At 35.6% G+C, this 17,011-nt stretch overlaps 1 protein-coding gene across 1 annotated transcript in view; it reads left to right on the top strand.

Moving 5' to 3' along the window:
• Positions 1 to 17,011, top strand: part of LOC136033224 (E3 ubiquitin-protein ligase Siah1-like) — a 43,321-nt gene that overhangs the window by 12,525 nt on the left and 13,785 nt on the right. Inside the window, exons 3-4 of the mRNA XM_065713936.1 lie at positions 1,681 to 1,920; positions 5,956 to 6,148. Of these exons, the coding sequence (XP_065570008.1) occupies positions 1,681 to 1,920; positions 5,956 to 6,148 (433 nt within the window). The remainder of the gene's footprint in view (positions 1 to 1,680; positions 1,921 to 5,955; positions 6,149 to 17,011) is intronic.

Genomic DNA, 17,011 nt, shown 5'->3' with positions numbered 1-17,011 from the left:
AAATTCTACACCTCGAATGTTTAATTGAGTTGGTGGAATCATACGCTACTCCCCTGCCTAGCTTGTGATTTTGGGATTATGCAAATGGATTCTGGATTTTTTTTTTATTATTGTTAGGTGGTATTTTTTGTCTCCCCTGTTCCTTCCTGGTCATGGAGCCTCACGGGGAAAAATATGTTGTAGATGATTTGTATTGTAAATTTATTGACATATAAGAACACAGATTACTAGTACAATGAGTAACTGATTCACTTGTGTATCTATACAATCACAAAAAGAGACTTAATTCACCGAGAAACTGAGTTTAGGTATAAAAAATGTTATGATCTAAAACTTTCTTTTCTTTCTACTGGCTTAGAACTTCCCACAGGAGAACCAGTCAGAAGAATCTAACATCCAGTTCTTTCTATTGGCTAAAAATTCCACATTTTTATAAAGACGAGATTAAGTGTCTCTGCAGAAATAAGGAATTTTATGATTGGCTTACAAAAATACGCCACAGATCTAAACAAATCAAGCTAACCGTAATTAATGCCATAGAATTATAGTTAGATAGCCAGTCTTGGCCCATCGAGGAGGAGGGTCAACCAGAAATGGAGTCGCTTCTCTAATAATGAAAAAGAAACAATATGCTATCATCAGAATCTTGCTATATGCAGTAATACGCACTTTAGAGCACTTGGAACGAAACTAAACATTTACCTATAATCGAATTAATTCCTTACACCTCACCCTTCCTGTGTTTATAAAAGAGGATAAAAGATTATTATGCAAGGGAAATGTTTTGTTTGGGCTGTTTTTTTTTTTTTTTATCAAAGATCGTCCTTTTCCGCCATCTATCTAGGTTCAAACGAAAAGTAGGTTGTCCCTAAATGGGGTGGAAGGAGGTCGTAAGAAAGGACTTAAAAGAAAATGGAATTTCCTAGAAGGGGTAAAGAAGGAAGATTTGAATAGATGGGGATAGAGGAGGAGTCTGGACAGCTGTGTTAATCTCAGGTGGGTTGGTGTTGCAGTGAGTTGTTAGTAGTAGTAATCATAAAAACAATAACTAATTTGTCTCGGAGGATGTAGTAAAAGAACGTTCATTATTACCCTTCACTGTGATTTCACAGAATCTCATTTAGCCCTTTCAGCCATAGGGTTCAGTGAACTGGATGCTAACAAAGTTAATAGGTAACAAAGTTGCATATTTTGGCAACTTTGTCAAAATGATTGATTCATTTATAGAGCGTGAATTTGAGTGGTAGCTAAGGTTGAGGTCCGATTAGTTTGTTCAAGCAGCCATTTTGCCGAAAAAATCAGTAGGCAAAGCGAATGCCATATTTTATATTATGTTTTATGCTGCAAGTTATTGCTTATACAAACATTTTTATAGAAAACATATGGAAATTGGCAATGGAAAGAATGGCAAGCACTGTGTTTTATATGGCTTAAGATTTGTGTTGTACGTTAAACCATTGCTTAAAAAACGTTTTTAGGAAATTGGCAACGGAAAGAATGGCAAGCACCGTGTTTTATATGGTGTAAGATTTGTTTTGTACGTCAAATCATTGTTTAAAAACATTTTTATAGGAATCATACAGAACTTAGCATCGGAAAGATTAGCAAGCACCTCACTGTTCAAATATTTGACGTTGCTTTTTACACGACAAACCATTGCTTAGGCAAACATTTTTATAGGGAACATACGGAACTTGGCAATGGAAAGAGTGGCAAGCACCGTGTTTTTCCCATGCAAGTATGCTAATTCAGGGTGTACAGCCAGTATGCTTCATACTGACAAAACAGAACATGAAGAAGTATGCGAGTTTCGACCTTATTCCTGTCCATGTCCTGGTGCTTCTTGTAAATGGCAAGGCTCTTTAGAAATGGTTATGCCTCATCTGTTACAACAACATAGATCAATCACAACTCTGCAAGGTAAGGGATAAATCAAGGATTTCATAGGCTTAGTGTATAAAAGCGCACACATAATATGTATGTAACAATATGTAGACAATATGTTCTGTATGTAAACTGTAACAATATGTTACAATAGTATCTTAAAGGATCTGTTGAAAATATGTGTTAAACTTTTTATTGCCATCTTTTGTCTTTTTACTTTAAATTTGTTTAATTTCATATTTTTTCGTAGACTGGAACAAGAATGAAAATTGGTCCCAGTTCCTGTTTTACTGTTTTGTTTACTGTTTAATAAAGTAGAATTGAGAGAAAGAGTCAAACTTTAGCGTATAGAGCGGGACGTTGAGAAGGGAACAGTCCCTTTCATACACGGAGTATTTTCTGTTCGTTTTAAGTTTTAATGTCGCTCCTTACTTTAAGTTTAAAAAAACTAGTTTTTTTTTATATTTAATCTTGAGAAGGCATGGGAGTTTTCACTTATCAGCCCTACTCATGTTAATTTTTGCTCGTTTTGAGTTTGACTCGGCTATTTATTGTAATTTCTGTTCATTTTGAGTTCCATTTATTTACTGACAGTCATTTGTGGTAGTTTTCCGCTTGGAAGATTATTTGACTGTATTTCTGCTCATTTTTGGCTTAATGGAGCTCTTCACTTTTCTTTGATAAACTTTTTTTGTGGAAAACGTTTTTACAATTGATTTCTTTCTCTTTTTTTACTTAGTCTTTTCATGGAAAAAATAACTTTATATCTCTTCAATTTTTTTTCTATTCGTTTGGCTTTCCTATTTGAATGTTGAAGAAACTTATTTAACAATTTTTAATTCTCACACAAATGGTATTGTTTAATTTAAGTTTATACCTCCTCAAGTTGACCTGAAAAATGAAACTTAATATCCTTCACAAAAAATTCTATCTGTGCTATTTAACAACTTGGATTCGCTTACACTCTTTTGATTTATTTTAATTGTAAGAGCACAAGTAAATAGTAGTAGGCCCGAAATTTTCAACCTAATACCCCCAGTCGTTCTCAAAATAATGCTGAGGTTTCTTATCTAAGGTTTCTTTTTGGCAGCCCTGCGCACAGTGCCTTTTAATTTAGTTTTAAAGCATAATTTGCCAATTACAGAATTTTGGGAGGTATACACACCCAAAATCCCTAGAGACGTAGTTCAAATCTATTCTTGGTATACGCTCTTTTGACAACGAGCATGCAAATGCTGTCTTTTGATTTGGCTCAAACTTAACGTTAATTGTGGTGGTAGCTGCAGTAGTAGTAATAATGTACAAATATTACCTTTTTGGTCAATTGATCACCTCTTTCATCATTTTCTGAAAGTTAAAAATTAATATGCTCAGTCATTTCTGAGTCATACCCTTTTGACGTCCTGTATACACATAACGTTTCTCGATGTAGTTCAACACTCCCCTAAAACTTCTCTGAAAGGTTCACCTGAATGTCCTTTGTCTTTTTGAATAGCAAAGGTCAAACAAGCATACCTTTTTCAATCACATTTACTATATATAAACAATGAACACATTGCCTAACTTACCGACCTTGTTCTGGGAGGTGTGAGGGTGTGGACGTCCCCAAAGGTATATTTCCAGGATCTTTCAACAATGCTGATAAATTAGGCGTCTCAAAATTTTGATTGGGTGTCTTTTTTGGAAAATGATGGTCGTGGGAGGAGGGGCGGACCGGTTGTCGTCAATTCACTTTTGAGTCATGAAAAGAACGTTATAGCTTCCAATTTCCATCAAATGAGCCCTATCCAATGTTAATACAATCACGCATTCCATACAGAAACCATATATGCCCTCAGGGTATAACTTAAAACCTTTTCCTTTAGGTTCTGAAGGTCTATTTCAAACCTGAAGGCCTTTTTATATAATCTTTGAAGTATTTTGAACAGAATGGCTATCCCTAAATTTCTATCGTATGTATTTGGGGAAAAGAAGACGTGAGGGGGGGCTGGCTGCCCTTCAGGCACTTTTGACTATTAAAAGGGCAATAGAACTTAAAATTTCCAGTCGAACGAGCACCTTTCGAAGTTTATACGACAACTCCTTCTATACGAAGTACCCTAGAAAAAAAAAACCTTGGTGCCAACATTTTTCTTTACTTAGGCAATTTTTAATTTTGACACAAACAGTATTGTTTAATTTAATTTTATAGCTTTTGAAGTTGACCTGAAAAACTAAACTTGGTATCATTCCCTAAAGATTCCATCTATGCTTTTTGACAACCTGGATACCCCCCGAGCCTAACTTACAACCCTTGCACCGAGGGCTGGGGGAGGGGGTCGTCATCCTCAAAGATATAATTTTCGGGCCTTCCAATTCCGTTGAACAAAATAGCTCTCTCAAAGTTTTTATTTGATGTGTTCTGGGAAATGGTGGGCATTGGAGGGGGTTTAGTTGCCCTCTGATCACTTTTGACTCTTAAAAAGGGCACTGGCTCTTTTAATTTCCATTCAAATGAGCTGGTTTCGAAGTTTCTTCGACAACAAATGACCATCTCAAAATTTATATCAGATGCATTTTGGGAAAATACGAGATGTCTGGGGGGGCATCCACCCTCTGATCGCTTTGAATCTTAAAAAGGGCATTAGAACTTCTGATTACCAATCCAATGAGCCCCCGCCAAAGTTTATACGATCACCCTTTCTATATATACTTTATATTCCTCCAGGGTGTAAAATACACCCCTTGCCCTGAGGGCTGTGGGGGGGTTGTCATCTTCAAAGATATAATTTCCGGGCTTTGCAATAAGTTGAACAAAATGGCTATCTCGAAATGTTGATTGGATGTGTTTGGGGAAGTGTAGGGCGTGGGAGGGGGGTTAGTTACCCGTAATCACTTTTGACTATTAGAAAGGGCACTAGCCTTTTCAATTTCCAATCGAATGAACTCCTTTTGAAGTTTCAAAGGCTCCAAAAGGCCATCTCAAAATTCTATCAGGTGCCGTTCGGGAAAATATGAGATGCGGGGAGTATCCACCCTCCGATCATTCTGAATCCTAAAAAGGGCACTAGAACTTCTGATTACCAATCCAATGATCCCCTTCCAAAGTTTATACGATCATCCTTTCTATATATACCTTATAAGCCCCCAAAGCATAACTTACAACCCTTGCCCTGAGGGCTGTAGGTGGGTTGTCATCCTCAAAGACATAATTTCCGGACCTTTCAACTGCGTTGAACAAAATGGCTATATCAAAATTCTGATTGGATGAGATTTGGGGAAATAATGGGGGTGGGAGGTTAAGTTGCCCTCCAATCAATTTCGAATATTAAACAGCGCACTAGTCCTTTCAATTTCCAATCGAATGAGCTTTGACGTGAAACTTTCTTTGACGTGAATTTGTAACTTCAACGTTGAGATCTATTTTAAACATTCTCCCCGCTTAAACACAGAACAAAGCATAGAAAAACATGTATATTTTTTCCGCCTACCGATTAGTGGACTAAAATAAAACTAAATAGTTAATATTTTTGTTTAATATTCCCCAATTTCTTTATAGACTTGTTAGGTGATTGTTTTGACCGCTTAGTATTGACTACTTAAATGTTTTCCGATTCTGCTCTTCTAATTTTTCTTGCAGCTGACAAAAAATTTATGAGATGCTATGGACTAGGTGATGAAACAACCCTGTCTTGGATATCATTTTGTGCTTGTTTTAAAAAAATGACAAGTTTCTAGATCTTTAATCAGAGGGGAGAGTAAATTTGAGAAAGATTTTTTTTTTTGCCAGAAAACTGTTAAATTTTTTCAAAATGTTGTTCTTTTTGCCTAGGCCGCATCCAGGAGGGGTAGTTTTTTTTAACCCCCTCCCCCTGAAATGTTTGTCCGACTCGTAACAAAAATCGTAACAAAAATGAATAGAAATGCATTTTTGTGCGCTTTGTAAAGTTTTCTTTTGTACACCCTCCCCCTGAAAAGAATCCTGGATATGGCTCTACCTATGTGTAACTGCACTTTATGCCCTGTTTGCTGGCAAGTGGTCCTCAGACCGGTCCAGCATTGTCCACTTTATCTTTATTCCATTTTTTTCAGGTGAAGACATAGTTTTTCTAGCAACTGACATAAATTTGCCTGGTGCTGTTGATTGGGTTATGATGCAATCCTGTTTTGGGCATCATTTCATGCTTGTGCTGGAAAAACAGGAGAAATTTGATGGACATCAGCAGTTTTTCGCAATCGTTCAACTTATAGGAACAAAAAAACAAGCCGAAGGATTTGCCTACAGGTATCACAGCCTTTTTAACTTTTTAAGCCTTTTTAAAGCCTTTTTAACTTTTTAACCTTTTAAGCCTTTTTACAGCCTTCTTAACAGGTATTCTTTCGCTATTATCTAATTTTTTTAAATGTCTGAAGATATAAGTGATTTAGTCCGAGGGAAGAATTGTCCTGTTATGAAAGAGGTATATTGTACATGGCAGTTATAAAATTAAAACACAGTTTATATGCAGGGACGGTGAGTTTTGAGTACGGGCCCTTGCAAATTTAAAGATCTTGGAAAAACTCACTTTAAGGTCTTTTGAAATCATGAAATTCTGTTGATCAAAGGTAGATAAATGAAGCTTCCAAGAGTGAAATCAGAACCTAATTAATCCCCTTAGAAGGTCTTTTGTTCCTTTCTCTACTCTTTCAGGATTCTTATTCTACTCTTTGTAGGATTTGCCTACAGATATTACAGCCTTTTATAAAGGAGAAAAAAGATTACTTCCTAAACTTCCGTGTGTAAAAAAAATCCTTTAATTCCATTTTTGTGACGCACGTCAAGTTCAAGTTCCTTTTATTACCAATATGCATACATTTATAAACAAAAAAATATCCCAAAGGGCTCAATGGCCCGTTATTTGGGAAAAAAAAACCAACAAAACAAAACATAAATAACTATTAATTACATTCACACTTAAAATATATTTAGAGTCTACTCACCCATCCTCACCCGAGTACAACCGTCAGATGGCGTATGTCCATTGACTTTGTGTCGATTATTTTTCTGACGTATTTTTGCAAGCCCATCACATTTCTGGAGAGATGATACCTTTTCAAAATGTAATTTTTTCAAAGCCTGACAGGCTCTTTTGTTAGAAATGGAAAGCCTTCGAAAAGAATGAAAAGTTTTTGAAACTTTGACTTAGTTCCTTCTATGCTGGCTGGCCCATAAGGCAACAGCGGTGTCTTGCCACAACCTCTGAAGATCTTACGGCCACAAACCGGTCAAAGTTGTTCCCACCAGTTTATCATCCTTCTCAAGGCATCAACCAAGGGTCGCTTTCCCCTGTTCACGTCTTATACCAGGGGGACCTAGCACCAAAAATCATGAGGGAGTCTACCATTGCCAGTACAGACTGTGTGGCCCAAATACCGCCATCTACTTCTCTGAATTTTCTAAACATTAAATGTTGTTTATTTTTGTCTTTTATGTAGGTGTTGTTTGTAATTCTGTCAGACCAGTGAAACGCTTTTAAGTTAGAAAAAATTACTTTTTTAATAATCTTGTTCTTTGTTTAACTGCAATTAAAGTAGTTGAACAAGTACTTATACTCATGTGTGAATAGATTCTTACCGTTTAGAAATTTTAGAAAATTAATGCATAAAATGCTCTTTTTGTTATTTAAGCTCTTTTTAAAGAAATCAGGATGTTCCTCCATTTTTTTGGGGTGGGAATGTATTTAAAAGAGAGGATAATCAATTTTCTTATATTTCCTTGAAGCACCGCCCACTTTTGAACGTGTAACCGATGACAGCAAGGGATCGTTCTGACGTCATTAAAATCGAACATTTAGACGGATAATTAAACTCCTAGGAATATCTCCAGAGATATGTCCCGAAGAGACCAAGAACATTTCGCTCTATGTCTTTTTTAAACATCACACATTTTGCCTTGGAAAAACTTCTCTTTATTATAGTCGTTGCTTTTGCTTTCACTATGGTCAGTTTTGTTAGGGCAGCCCATAAATGTCTCCTGAATCTGATTAAAATTTCACCAATGTATAAGCATAGTGGAAAAAGACTGGCTATCTAACTATAATTCTATGGCATTAATTACGGTTTAGCTTGATTTGTTTAGATCTGTGGCGTATTTTTGTATGCCAATCATAAAATACCTTATTTCTGCAGAGACACTTAATCTCGTCTTTATGAAAATGTGGAATTTTTAGCCAATAGAAAGAACTGGATGTTATTCTTCTGACTGGTTCTCCTGTGGGAAGTTCTAAGCCAGTAGAAAGAAAAGAAAGTTTTAAATCACAACACTTTTTTATACCTAAACTCTGTTTCTCGGTGAATTAAGCCTCTTTTTGTGATTGTATAGATACACAAGTGAATCAGTTACTCATTGTACTAGTAATCTGAGTTCTTATATGTCAATAAATTTACAATACAAGTCATCTACAACATAATTTCCTCCGTGAGGCTCCATGACCAGGAAGGAACAGGGGAGACAAAAAATACCACCTAACAATAATTAAAAAAAAAAAAATCCAGAATCCATTTGCATAATCCCCAAAATCACAAGCTAGGCAGGGGAGTAGCGTATGATTCCACCAACTCAATTAAACATTCGAGGTGTAGGATTTTTTATCTCTACGGAAAAATATGTTTCTCGATGTAGATTAATTTAAAAAGTAAAATTTATAAATCTCAAGGGTATAAGATTATCTTGAAAGATTAATTAATTAAGGTTTAATTAATTAATTAAAAAATATTAAAGAGTGTTAGGATAAGCCAACTTGGCCATAAGCAACTCACACTTTCTCTGGGTATCAGGTGAAAAAAAATTATGAAGGACCCGAATCTGTTTTTCATTCGGCCCCAGTTGGATTATCAAAAAGATAATCCAACTAGGGATCCATAAATTTTTATTAAACATTCTTCCTTTTCAGTTCATTCTTTTCTAATGTATTGATATTCCATTGGCGAATCATTTATTCATTTACCATAAAAAAATTTGGCTTGAGTTGGATTATCAAAAAGATAATCTAACTAGCCTACAGATTGCAGATAATTTCTTGTGGAATTTGCTGGTAATTTTGGTGATTTTCTTGGGAAGTGGGAAGCAGGATTTTTGATTCTTATTCTGCAAAACGTTACCTAGCCATTCTAAACTTAAATAAATTTACATTAATTTTTTTTCCTTTTCAATTCATTCTTTTCATATGTATTGAGACTCCATTGGCGATTCATTTGTCTATTTCCATAAAAAAAAATTCGGCCCGAGTTGGATTATCAAAAAGGTAATCCAACTATGGATTGCAGATAATTTCTTGCGGAATTTGTTGGTAATTTTGGTGATTTTCTAGGGAAGTGGGAAGCAGGATTTTTTATTCTTCTTATGCAAAACATCACCTAGCCATTCTAAACTTCAATAAACTTTCATGAAAACACATTTTTTGCTTTAATTCATTCTTTTCAAATGTATTGAGACTCCATTGGCGACTCATTTATCAATTTACCATAAAAAAAAAATTGGCCCGATTTGGATTGCAGATAATTTCTTGCGGAATTTGTTGGTAATTTTGGTGATTTTCCTGGGAAGTGGGCAGCAGGATTTTTGATTCTTATTCTGCAAAACGTCACCTAGCCATTTTAAACTTCAGTAAATTTACATTAATTTTTTTTTCCTTTTCAATTCATTCTTTTCAAATGTATTGAGACTCCATTGGCGAATCATTTATCCATCTCCATAAAAAAATTTGGCCCGAGTTGGATTATCAAAAAGGTAATCCAACTATGGATTGCAGATAATTTCTCGCGAAATTTGTTGGTAATTTTGGTGATTTTCTAGGGAAGTGAGAAGCAGGATTTTTTATTCTTCTTCTGCAAAACGTCACAGAGCCATTCTAAACTTCAATAAATTTTCTTTAAAATATTTTTTCCTTTTCAATTCATTCTTTTCAAATGTATTGAGACTCCATTGGCGAGTCATTTATCAATTTACCATAAAAAAAAAATTGGCCCGAGTTGGATTGCAGATAATTTCTTGCGGAATTTGTTGGTAATTTTGGTGATTTTCCTGGGAAGTGGGCAGCAGGATTTTTGATTCTTATTCTGCAAAACGTCACCTAGCCATTTTAAACTTCAGTAAATTTACATTAATTTTTTTTTCCTTTTCAATTCATTCTTTTCAAATGTATTGAGACTCCATTGGCGAATCATTTATCCATCTCCATAAAAAAATTGGCCCGAGTTGGATTATCAAAAAGGTAATCCAACTATGGATTGCAGATAATTTCTTGCGAAATTTGTTGGTAATTTAGTGATTTTCTAGGGAAGTGAGAAGCAGGATTTTTTATTCTTCTTCTGCAAAACGTCACAGAGCCATTCTAAACTTCAATAAATTTTCTTTAAAATATTTTTTCCTTTTCAATTCATTCTTTTCAAATGTATTGAGACTCCATTGGCGAATCATTTATCCGTTTACCATAAACAACTTGGCTTCAGCAAACAAAAGAGATTGTTTCAGAGATTACCAATTGATGTTTTCGAAGTTTTATTAACCAAACTAAACTGTAAAAATAAACAATAAAACTAAATTAATACTCACAAACCTATTTAATCTAGTTGTTAAGATTGACCTATTATATATCTTTATTTCTGCTTGTTTTAGGTTTTAATGTAGCTCTTTACTTCTCTGATTTTTTTACGGTTATTTTTGGATAGATTAAAAATTGATGACATCTTTCATCATATAGAAATGGCTTGCTGAATTGCACCAGTTTTTCTAAGTATTTTTTTTTTTTTTAATTCTGTGTTCTTTGGGCTTGAACAAATAAAATTGGCTCCTACATAGAGAAAATGAAGCGAATCTGATTTAAACTTGAATCAGTTACCTCCATGTAAAGTAAATTAGTAAACAAATTAAATCTGTATCTTTGTTCTCGCAATGTAGATCGTATATTGTAATCCTTGTCATTGCCATATTTTCTTTAAAGTAAATTCCTTGTTTTTTGTTCTTGTGCCACAAACCTCATACCGTAATCCTTGCCAGTAGCACAAATATTTTGTATAAGTAAACTCTGGTTCTCTTTTCTTAGACTGTAAACCATGTACTGTAATCCTTGTCAATAAACATAGACTCTATTTTTTCTGTTCTTGTACTGTGAAACTTGTTCCACGATCCTTGCCATTAATTCAATTCAATTCAATTTATTCAAATAAAACTAAAATGTGACACCAATAATAACAAAGATCCTGGAAGCGAACTTGTTGAGGACCATGACCACAAAAAATTGAAAGTGAAGCAGAGAGAGAAAAAAAAGAGATAAAACATTCTCTTTAAGAATTTCTCAAAGAGAATGAGAAAACACATGTGACGTGTCACACGTCACATGTACGTGACGTAAGTTACGTCACGTAATGTGACGGTAACTTCACATTACCGTGTGAAGTTACTTGTCATTACATTCACATGATAATGACAAGTAACAATAGTTGTAACAAATGTTGTTACTATTAACATTTTTTGCAACTAAACTCTATGTACTTGCACCGTAAACCATATACCGTAATCCTTGTCATTACCATTGAAATTTTAAAAATAAACTCTTTTTCTCTGATCTTGCTCTGTAGACCATAAAAAGTAATCCTTGTTACCGTAATCCTTGCCATTGCCATAAATATTTTTTGCAAGTGAACTTACTGTTTTTTTTTTCTTTTTTTTTTGAACCATAAACCAACCGTAATCCTTACCATTACCAAAGTCATTTTCACTCAGGAAAATAAATCAGTAAACAGGTAAAGTCTATTTATCAAACAGATAGTTTGATAAACAAAAAAAAAGAATAATTAAGGAACTAAGATTTGAAAGTTTTTTCAGCTAGTCGAAAAAAGCGACAAGACAAATTATCCTCGTTTCTTGGTTTCTTCCCAAAACTATTCAACTTCACAGGGAAGAAAAAACGAATTTTCATATTACTAATTCATGGATGACTTACAGTTTAGTTTTAATGTCTTATAAGGACATTTTTTTTTTCTTCCATTTCTCTAAAAGTAATGAAAATGGATACCTAGATGAATTTTTGAAACAATTAGTTTAGTTTGGTGAAGTAATCTTTTGAATTAGTGAATCAATAAATGATTCGCCTACTGATTTTCTATACATTGGTATTTTTCAGGAAGAAAGTATTAAAGGAAATTTATTACATATTAGATTTGATGAAACTAGATTCTCTAAAATATGATAATATAAAAAAATAGAATGCTCGGAGTTTTAAAAATAAAATTATGAGTTGCAAGGAAAAAAGAAAAAGCTATTTAAAATGTGTTTTGTTTTTGATAGAGCGCAAATGATAGCCAAGCCTATAAGGGGAGTTTGAGAAAATCGTAGTCCTGCCATTAATTAAGTGGCCAGTCACCCGATTGAGGGCCTTTTACTCCCATATCACAGAGATTGAAAGCCTTGTGCTATTTCGGTTCGAAAAAGGTTTGTGAGGCCTGGGTTTGGTGTTTAAGGGGCTACAGACTGACGTTTTTCTTGTTTTATAAATCCAGTTCAAACGCTCTGCGACATGTATGTCTATCTGCTAAAAAATGGGCCATGGTATGTGGGACTAGAGGTGACAGAGGAGCCAGATGCCTACATTGAGTTCTCAGTCATAAATATCACTAATTTTTGCACTATTCTAGTTCAAAAAAGGTCCAATATGCTGACCGAGGCAGTCCGCAGCTTGGACTTAGCCCTTTTTAAACTGAGCCAGGACTTCAAACACTTTTGCATCGCCTCACCGAAATTTTGCAGCTCGGGCGTAGATCGGTTAGAAATGGGCAAGATATCCCAAATATTTTTGAAGTCACATTTGTGTTTCCACCTTGAAGTCATATTGCCATGGGATTACCAGAGTTAGCACATTATTCTCTTTTCCACTTTGTTTCCTATCAAATGATACCCCACTTCATAGTAGTCCGACTGCTACTCTTGGTATTACGAATGAGTACTACCAATACTAATGCCGTTATTACCAGTCTCAAAGTTGTTGGGCCATTTAATGGAATTAAGCCCTCTTGACTAAAAATGTGTTAGCTTTGAGGCCTTCTTGTCTTAGGCTATACACTCTAAGTTTCAAGCCAATCAAACGGTTCGTGGTAACGAACTGTAGTAAGGAGCGACCCGGCTCAATAGTAATCAAAACTCTAAAAAATGGAGTTTTGAATTTTGATACCAATAGTTACATCAAAAGAATCGCATTTTAATGCTGATTTTAAATATATAAGTTTCATTAAGTTTAGTCATTCCCATCAAAAGTTACGAGCCTGAGAAAATTTGTCCTATTTTAGAAAATAGGAGGAAACACCCCTTAAAAGTCATAGAATCTTAACGTAAATCACACCATCAGATTCAGCGCATTCGAGAACCCTATTGTACAAGTTCCATATTTTTTGCCAGAAGACAAATCACGGATGCGTGTTCATTTGTTTGTTCTTTTTTTTTCGTTTTTTGTTTGTTTTTTTTTCCAGGGATGATCGTATCAACCCAGTGGTAATAGAATTTTGCGAGAGGGCTCATTTGAACGGAAATGAAAAGTTCTAGTACCCTTTTTAAGTGACAAAAAAAATTGGAGGGCACCTAGGCCCCCTCCCACGCTCATTTTTTCCCAAAGTTGTTGGATCAAAATTCTGAGACAGCCATTTTATTCAGCATAGTAGAAAAACCTTATAACTATGTCTTTGGGGACGACTTACTCCCCCAAAGTCCCCGTGGGAGGGGCTGCAAGTTACAAACTTTAACCAGTGTTTGCATATAGTAATGGTTACTGGGAAGTGCACAGACGTTTTCAGGGGGATTTTTTTGTTTGGAAGGAGGGGTTGAGAAGAGGGGGTTATGTGGGGGAAAACTTTCCATGGAGGAATTTGTCATGGGGGAAGAAGATTTCCATGAAGGGGGCGCAGCATTTTCTAGCATTATTTACAAAAACAATGAAAAAATAAGTATGAAAAAGTTTTCTCAACTGAAAGTAAGGAGTAGCATTAAAACTTAAAACAAACAGAAAATATTACGCATATAAGGGGTTCACCTCCTCCTAATACCTCACTCTTTACGCTAAAGTATTTTTAGTAATTTCAACTATTTATTCTACGGCCTTTTTGATTCAGGGGACAAAATTTAAGCTTTAGAGTAAAGAGCGAGGTATTGACGAGTGGGCGAACCCTCTCATATACGTAATAAAAACATACGAATATAGAGGTTTGTTACGTAAGCTAATTCGTAAGTTACGTATATCTTTTACTAATGAAAACGTTCGTAAAAAACTAAAAGTTCTAGTGCCCTTTTTAAGTACCCAAAAATTGGGGTGGGGGTGGGGGCAACTGGGCCTCCTCTCCCTCCTTTTTTCTCATAATCATTCGATCAAAACTATGGGAAAGCCATTTAGCCAAATAAATAAATATGCAAGTTTCGCTTTAATTATTCATCTGCGGAGAGCCGAAATCAAAATATGGATTAACTAAAATACGTTCAAAAATTGAATGAAAAAACAGTTTTTTTTTACTGAAAGTAAGGAGCGACATTAAAACTTAAAACGAACAGAAATTACCCCGTATACGAATGGGGCTGTTCCCTCTTCAACGCCCTGCTCTTTTCGCTAAAGTTTTTACTATTTTAAATAGTAGAGTTGACAGAAAGAGTCAAATTTTAGCGCAAAGAGCGAGGCGTTGAAGAGGGAACAGCCCCTTTCATATACGGGGTAATTTCTGCCCGTTTTAAGTTTTAATGTCGCTCCTTACTTTCAGTTAAAAAAACTTGTTTTTTTTTTTTATTTAATCGAACAAAAAATTATATTTGCGTTCAAGTTTCGTTGGCCCAGGGCATGCTCTCTATAAATTTCGAACTGATCAGACTTTAAAAATGTATTTCCAACACTTAAGAGCTTTTGGCTAAAATTGCTTATGCTATGAGGCCCCGTCCCCTTGGCCCAGGGTACATGCCCTCCAAGCTGATTAAAATAATGAATTTCGATCATTGAAATTAATTCCAGCACTCCTTTTGATCTGGTTTGGAAAACCCATTGTAGTTCAATGCTTATCGAAAAATATTCTGAATCTGGTTAATCCTTTGGTATTTGCTAATCAAAAATATTCAAGTACAGTAAATCCTTCTCGTCTGAGCTGATGGGGCATAACATTTTTCAAGCCTGGTAGTTCCTTTCGGTCTCATAGTTGAATTCGTTGCAAGAATCTTATTTTACCGAGTTGGAACATGCCTTCCTTCTCTACCAAAATGTACTTCCGAAGAGTAGGCCAATTGCATGTAGGGTCCTAGAGCTTGTATGGATCAAATCTACCTGGAGGTGTGTTTTTTTGATTTTTGGATAATTCTTAGTTAAGTTTTGATCGGATGCTGTTTGGAAGTTTTTAGGTCCCCAGGGACTGAAAAAAGGCACAGGAGGGAGTAGTTGCTTCCTTACTCTTACTTTTTGGTGGGAACCAGGCGAAGAACTATCTTGCCCAGGACCAACAGACATCCGACAACCACTTTGATCTGTCGGCTGCAGCTTCCCGTGCAATCTTTATCCATTCCCTATCCCACCTCCCACCATATCTACGGAAGTATCCAACGGTTCTTGGTCCCCTTTGAATTTTTGGCAAAGAGTTTTTCTTTCCTGCTGACTGTCGTCTCTAGAAAGGTACTGGCTTGTAGATATCGTACGACATACTGACATATCGTACCTTTGGGGTGACGCAAGGTGTCGCCAAATAGCTTAAGGCGATGTGTTTTGGTGATGAGAGATAGCTCATCAAACTGGTCGCAACTGCTTCTTAATTTGCTATTGGGAATTCTAGACACCTGTTGGTTCGGGGTATATAATGACTATAGAGGTAATTGAATGTGTCCAACGCTCTTGCCTCTTCTTTCTTGAGTGACTATTTCTCGCAATCGTGTAGCGTTTCGTGCAAAGCTTTAGCGGATGCTTTGTGGACTCAGACTTCGATTTTGTTGAAATTTCACGTCCCGCCCATAGGGGCTTTTTACACTGGTGAAGCTGCCCTCGCCTTTGATATGCGAGCCAGAAATATATTTTCCAGTACCACCAACTGGTATTACAATAAACACACTTGAGTTCCTCGACATTCCCGTCGAAGGGGAGTAATGCATTTTCGGCCTATGGATATACCCCTAAAATTTTCGATTTTCCATTGAATGGGACTCCTTGTTTCTTTTGTTCTTCTTCTCGTTTTGGCTATTATGGAGCCTCACCACCGTATTCAAATTTCAGGTCCTTCGGCAGTTTGTTGCAGCTGAGATAGATTGTCCTGTATTGCCTAGCAGATATCTATCCCACTACGGCAAGATAGGGCAGACCCTTTCTAGATTTCTACCATTATTTCTTCTATACAAATGGTCAAGAAATACGAAATTACACTCTGACGACGCATTGCTCTTCGCTTAATCAACGATAATGCATTGGCTCTGCTTTAGATTAAATAAAAAAAACTAGTTTTTTTAACAGAAAGTAAGGAGCGACATTAAAACTTAAAACGAACAGAAATTACTTCGTATATGAAAGAGGCTGCGTTTGACTCTTTCTCTCAACTCTTCTTTTTAAAACAGTAAAAAACTTTAGCGTAAAGAGCGGGGCGTTGATGAGGAAGCAGCCTCTTTCATATACGAAGTAATTTCTGTTCGTTTTAAGTTTTAATGTCGCTCCTTACTTTCTGTTAAAAAAACTAGTTTTTTTTATTTAATTTCTGAACGTTTTTGAATTAATGCATGTTTGATTTTGGCTCTCCGCACATAAATTATTGAAATGAAATTAGTATATTAATTTTTTTTTTGGCTAAAACGTCTGTACACTTCCCAATAACCATTACTATATGTAAACACTGGTCAAAGTTTGTAACTTGCAGCCCCTCCCCCAGGAATTGTGGGGGAGTAAGTCATTCCCAAAGACATAGTTATTATGGTTTTCGACTATGCGGAACAAAATGGCTATGTTAAAATTTTAATCTGTTGACTTTTGGAAAAAAATTAGCGTGGGAGGGGGCCTATTTGCCCTCCAATTTTTTTATCACTTAAAAAGGGCACTAGAACTTTTCATTTCCGTAAGAATGAGCCCTCTTGCAACACTCTAAGACCACCTGGTCGATACGATGACCCCTGGGGAAC

The sequence above is a fragment of the Artemia franciscana genome, chromosome 11 (assembly GCF_032884065.1).
Source record: "Artemia franciscana chromosome 11, ASM3288406v1, whole genome shotgun sequence".
Classification (NCBI taxonomy): domain Eukaryota; kingdom Metazoa; phylum Arthropoda; class Branchiopoda; order Anostraca; family Artemiidae; genus Artemia; species Artemia franciscana.
Note: the sequence above shows the minus strand (reverse complement) of the source record. Positions and strands in the feature narration are given on the sequence as shown.